Source organism: Adiantum capillus-veneris, chromosome 9, assembly GCF_014529385.1.
Source record: "Adiantum capillus-veneris isolate H3 chromosome 9, ASM1452938v2, whole genome shotgun sequence".
Lineage (NCBI taxonomy): Eukaryota > Viridiplantae > Streptophyta > Polypodiopsida > Polypodiales > Pteridaceae > Adiantum > Adiantum capillus-veneris.
This window is the reverse complement of record NC_140939.1, coordinates 124,085,651-124,091,650: the sequence shown is the minus strand read 5'-3', so window position 1 is coordinate 124,091,650 and position 6,000 is coordinate 124,085,651. Positions and strand designations below refer to the sequence as shown.

The 6,000-nt window shown below is 42.3% G+C and overlaps 1 protein-coding gene across 3 annotated transcripts in view; it reads right to left on the bottom strand.

The window, feature by feature from the left end:
• Positions 1 to 619: 619 nt before the first annotated feature.
• Positions 620 to 6,000, bottom strand: part of LOC147451124 (uncharacterized) — a 59,701-nt gene continuing 54,320 nt past the window's right edge. Inside the window, exon 3 of one of the 3 annotated variants that reach the window (XM_086520866.1) lies at positions 620 to 1,091. In XM_086520866.1, the coding sequence (XP_086376992.1) occupies positions 1,038 to 1,091 (54 nt within the window). In that variant the 3' untranslated portion in view covers positions 620 to 1,037. Of the gene's footprint in view, positions 1,092 to 2,976; positions 3,366 to 6,000 lie in introns of those variants that run through there. The other 2 variants (XM_086520865.1, XM_086520867.1) reach the window with 2 other exon arrangements.

The following is a 6,000-nucleotide window of genomic DNA, read 5'->3' as shown; positions in this document are numbered from 1 at the left end:
TTTGTCCATATAGAGAGGTGGTTGACTGCACATTATTAGTACATTTGTGTTTCTTTTCTCCTTCGTTTTCCCTTCAACATTTCCTTCTCTTTAGAGTGTCTTTGCACTATGTAAGTAGTGAATTTTTTTTTGAAAGCTATTAAGAATATCTTATATTAGAAATGTCTCAATGTCAAAAAAATATAACTCCTTTCAAAACATCTTTAAGTGCATAAATGAAGGGTGAGTTTAGAAAATGAAAAAGACACATGAACGTGGAAAGTGAAAAGACTTTTCGTGTCCATAAAAAAAGAGGTGGTCGAGTGCACATTGGTACATGTGTTTCTCTTCTCTTTGTTTTCGCTTCAACGTTTTCTTCTCTCTTTAGAGTGTCTTTGAACTATGCTATTATATATGGTAAGCACTCATAGCACCATAGAAATATATAACCCTTCACATCTTACTTTATTATATATGGTAAGCACTCATAGCACCATAGAAATATATAACCCTTCACATCTTACTTTAGTCTCGAAATTACTAAAAAATTCAATTATTATTTATGTTTGCATCAACCTCATTAGCTTAATTTTTCTTGCTGATATTGACCAAATATGATATCATTTTCCTTACAAGCATGAAAATCATTTCTCAAACAAGTATGATTCAACTAATTATACATGTAAGATTGTGGTATGGTCACCATCGGCATAGAGGCAATGTGAAAGGGGTATCCAAGAGTGTAGGTTGATATTCCATTTTTTATTGATGCACCTACACCATGCATTCAAACTCCCAAAGAGTGACACCTGTATTTGAAACCCTAATGCCCTTGTTTAAGAGTAGATATGCAGGGATAAATTTAGCATTGTTGGGATCCTAAAGGAGCCTTTGGAATGCTAGAATTGATACAAGGCAACGGGAACACCCCCTCTACAGGTACCTCAGGGCCTACTCTGGCTCAAGTACTCATCCTTCTTCATGGTCCGTTGCTTCTACTTCGGCGTCTTCCTCATTTTCCTCTTCTACTTTATCTTCAGCTTCTCGTTCTTCAGACTTTACTTTCGCTTAGAGTCTCTGTTAGATGCATCCATAACGTTTGCTGCAAATAGCTGGATCGGATTTCCACAAGATGAGGATCGATTGGAGCTTTGATACCAATGTAACAGGCAAGCCACTGGCTAGATGGTGTATCAACAACAAACACACGACTTAACTTGAACTAAAAAGAGCATTGGAGAACACTTAAACTGAAAAGAGCACTAGAGACGAGACATGGTAGAACATAGTTCTCTACTGAGATGCATTGGCCCCTAAGTGAGGTGCCCCTCCATGGTGCTTTTATATTGATGATCATAGATACAACTCTCAGGGAGTTACTCTGCAATCTGCTTCCAAGAAATGGTTTGCAAACAAATCCCCAAAGGCCTCATAGTTAAAGGCACCCAAGCCCAAAAGCAAAAGTTGGTGCCCACTAAAAGTTAAGCTGTTCTTTTTTTTTTTGTTTGCTTTGAGGTCATTGTAGGAGCTTTCAGGACTCTAATCACCAAATCATTGTTCTGTATTGCAGCTTGTTCACTAGTACACCCGCCTCGGGTTCAAGAGTGTATATGATATTACCAGGGAGTCTTTGCAGGATATTCCTCACTTGCTTATCTGGGATGTTGGGACACGCATGGATGCCAACATTGAAGAGCTTCTTCTGAAGTGGTCGCCAACATTAAAGAAAGTGGCAAAATAAGCCGTGCAAATGTTTGGAGTGGTTAGCAAGGCAAGTACATTGTTGTAAACTAACGGTGTGAATTGATCTTGGTGGTGTAAATCAAAGCCTCTCGCTGGTTGTATCCTTTTCTCAGGAGAAAATTGTGCTCATTTTTCATATGTTTCCATATGGCAAACATATACGGGTTTGGAAGTATGATTGGAGTAAGTTTCAACCTTTGAACTTGAAACATATGTGACCTGAATTTCTTTGAAATTACGCAAAAGTATGTAAGTGGTGATTTTTTGAAGCTATTAAGCAAAGAAAAACGGGATAATCACAACCCTACCTAAGTGCAATAATGTTGGCATCCACAGTGATGGTATAGGCGAGGCAAGTGGATGCCCTGGTTCAATGTCTACAACAAGCGACACACAACCATTCTGGAGCCTTGAGGTGCTCGTTATCGATGGCTATGAGAGAGAGAGAGAGAGAGAGAGAGAGAGAGAGAGAGAGAGAGAGAGAGAGAGAGAGAGAGAGAGAGAGAGAGAGAGAGAGATGCAAAGAACTTCAATTATACCCAAGAGAAAAACAGCCTTGTTCTATCAAAAATGATGTGAAGCAATAGTATGGTTAATCTCCTACCTATGTTCGCTTCCATATGTATTGAAAAATTGAGACTCTGCAATGTCAGATCGATAAGCTCTCATTCATTGCATGCACTCCTGATAAGCTCTCACAATTTCCTTGATGGCACCATCTCCAAGGAATTTCTGCCTTGTATCAATTCTAGCATTCCATAGGCTCCGTTAGAATCCCAACAATGCTAAATTTATCCCTGCATATCTACTCTTAAACAAGGGCATTAGGCTTTCAAATATAGGAGTCACTCTTTGGTAGTCTAAACCCATGGTGTAGATGCATCAATAAAAATTGGAATATCAATCTACACCCTCGAATACCCCTTTCACATTGCCTCTATGCCGATGCCGACCATATCACAACCTTACACGTATAATTAGCTGAACCATACCTGTATGATAAACTATTTTCATGCATGTAAGGAAAATGATTTAATATTTGGTTAATATCAGCAACAAAAATTCAAGCCAATGAGGTTGATGTGGACATAAATGATGATTGAAATTTTTAGTAATTTCGAGAGTAAAGTAAGATGTGAAGAGTTATATATTTCTATGGTTCTATGAGTGCTTATCGTATATAATATCTGTGTAATTTCAAATAAATTCGGGTCAGTCTGTTTCAAGTTCAAAGGTTGAAACTTACTCCAATCATACTTCAAAACCCGAATGTGTTTGCCGTATGGAAACATATGGAAAAAACTATGACCACAACACCACTCATTGTGCATATTCTGAGCACAATTTTCTCCTGAGAGAAGGATACAACCAGCCAGAGGCTTCGATTTACACCACCAAGATCAATTCACACCGTAAGTTTACAACAATGTACTTGCCTTTTTGCTAGCCACTCCAAACGTTTGCACGACTTATTTTGCCACTTTCTTTAATGTTGGCGACCACTTCAGCAGAAGCTCTTCAATGCTGGCATCCATGCGCGTCCCAACACCTCCCCAGATAAGCAAGTGAGGAATATCCTGCAAAGACTCCCCCGTAACATCGTATACACTCTTGAACCCTAGGCGGGTGTAGTAGCGAACAAGCTGCAGTATAGAACAATGATTTGGTGATTAGAGTCCTGAAAGCTCCTACAATGACCTAAAAGCAAACATAAAAAAAAGAACATAGTCCCAAAAGCACAAGGAAACAAGGATGGGGAGACCGGGGTGGTCAAGATTGGGGAACACAGCACAGGGATTCATGAACAAAATGAGGGAAAATGAAACACTTGGCTGGGAACATGGTGGGCCGATAGTTGTTTATTGCAGCTACAAAGACAAAGCCTCATACAACAAGGTGAGTTTAAATAAGTGCAGAAGCGGAATACGTGCTTTATTCCCACACAAGTCGAAGATTTCCAACCTCCAATTATCCTTTTTGAGTGAGTTGTCACAAGATGATGTTGTGGCATTACTGTACTAGACAGGATGAGGAGACATATGAGCCTAGTCAGTGCCAGACCGAAGAACTAGACCCACTTTGCTTTCTGGGCTCAATTGATTGAAAGCTTGACTTTTAATGGGCACCAGCTTTTGCTTTTGGGCTTGGGTGCCTTTAAATATGAGGCCTTTGGGGCCTGTCTACAGACCATTTCTTGGAAGCAGATTGCATAGTAACTCTCTGGCAGCTGTAGCTATGATCATCAATATAAAGTACCATGGAGATGCACCTCACTTAGGGGCCAGTGCATCTCAATAGAGAACTATGTTCTACCATGTCTCGTGTCTAGTGCTCTTTTCAGTTCAAAGTTAAGTTGTGTGTTTGTTGTTGATACACCACCTCGCAAGTGGCTTGCATGTTACATTGGTATCAAAGCTCCAGCCGATCCTCCTCCTGTGAAAATCTGATCCAACTATTTGCAACAAACGTTATGGATGCATCTAACAGAGACTCTAAGCAAAAGTAAAGTTTGAAGAACGAGAAGCTGAAGATAAAGTAGAAGAGGAAAACGAGGAACACGCCGAAGCAGAGGCAACCAACCATGAAGAAGGATGATGACTTGAGCCAGAGGAGGCTTGGCCTAAGGTACCTGTACAGGAGGGTGTTCCCGTTGCGGGGCCCAACTTAACGCCCGATGTTGCTGACCGAAGGTGACACTTGAAGGGGCAAATCTATATGGATCAAATTCTTACTCCTCTCTACACCAAGCACATACGGACTCAGCCAACGACAAAAGTGTACAAGAAGTGGCACAATTCAATAAACCCTAGATCCAAGACGCTCATGAAAGTTGAAGCAAAGCCAAAGCGTCCCCTCTACAACTACAAGAAAGGGTCCAATTCTTCTCACTCCAGAGGATTTATAGAGAGATCCAGTGCCAAATGTACCAACTTGGCTAGTATACGGCATGCTTAGGATGAACTCTACATGCCTGGCATATCCTTGCTTCTGCTAGTACTCTCTAAATCTGCCAGTCTCAATCTCTAGCTGATTCGACGATGTGCGCATCTGACCAATAGCACATCGTATCCCATAGGATAAATGAGTGTCCATATAGGCCGGTCTGATCTAGCTGATGCGACGATGTGCGCATCTGACCAATAGCACATCGTATCCCATAGGATAAATGAGTGTCCATATAGGCCGGTCTGATCACATATCCATCCTCTGTTAGTTGGAGGAGATGCTCTCTATAGAAAGCCATCTTCGTGCCCGACTCTTGTATCGGCTGTATCCATGTGCTTCTGGTAGCTAGTTGATCCTGAAATATAAGTCTAGTGGTCTCCATCCCTGTGAGAGAAAAGGAGGGTGCATCCAAGGAGTACTGGAATGGAGGCATTCTATCCATGCTGAAGCCGTGTGATTGAAACCATGATGTCATCTGCCCATACCAACATGCTGTGTCCCCTTGTAGCGGTAGCTATCGGGATGACTCAAGTGCTAGCCGAGCATATCTGTCTCTAGGAAGGTCCCATAAATTATGCATGAAAGAAACTGATTCAATAAGGGCCTCAACTACGAGAGGAGGGGCAGCTAGCTCAGCCCGAATAATCTCATTTGGCACTGAGGCCTTAGCCCGAATCATCCGAGAGATCATAGAGACTAGAGGCCTCTCTATACATCTCCATCCACCAGTGCTACCAGATCTTCCTTGGTGGTCCACCGAGGGGCCCCAAGTCTGAACCCCATAGAGCAAAGTTGAAGCCACAAGAGTGTCAAAAGGCCACAGCTTTGTTCAAGGTTCCTGAAACTGAACCTGCGAGCACATCTTCTCCATAGTGCGGTAGTTCCCAAGCTCCATAGGATCTCCGGACTTGAAGATAGGTACAATCGTGGACAAACTCCAAGTATCAGGTAGGCCCTCGCACATGGCACGGCTGAACATCACTGCTAGAAGCTCTGCAAGCAAATCTTTGGCATGTATAAAATGCTATGCCACCAGGCCATCGTGATCATATGCTCTCCTAGTCTTCATCATGTCAATGGCTTTCTTTACCATCTCGGCGGTAAAGAAAGCACATGTGTGGGCATGGCTCCGGCGGATCTGGAAGAGGTGTCTGCCCCGAGACGATGTAGAGAGATGATGCATACTGACCCCATACCTCTGTAGAAGTGATGACCCCATTGGGGGGAGTGCTCATGGAAGAGTCCCCATGCCTCACCTGAATCCTGGCTCAAAAACAATTGATATAAATCCTTCTCTAGCCGAGCTAGAAACGCCCTCTTCTTTCGTCGTAC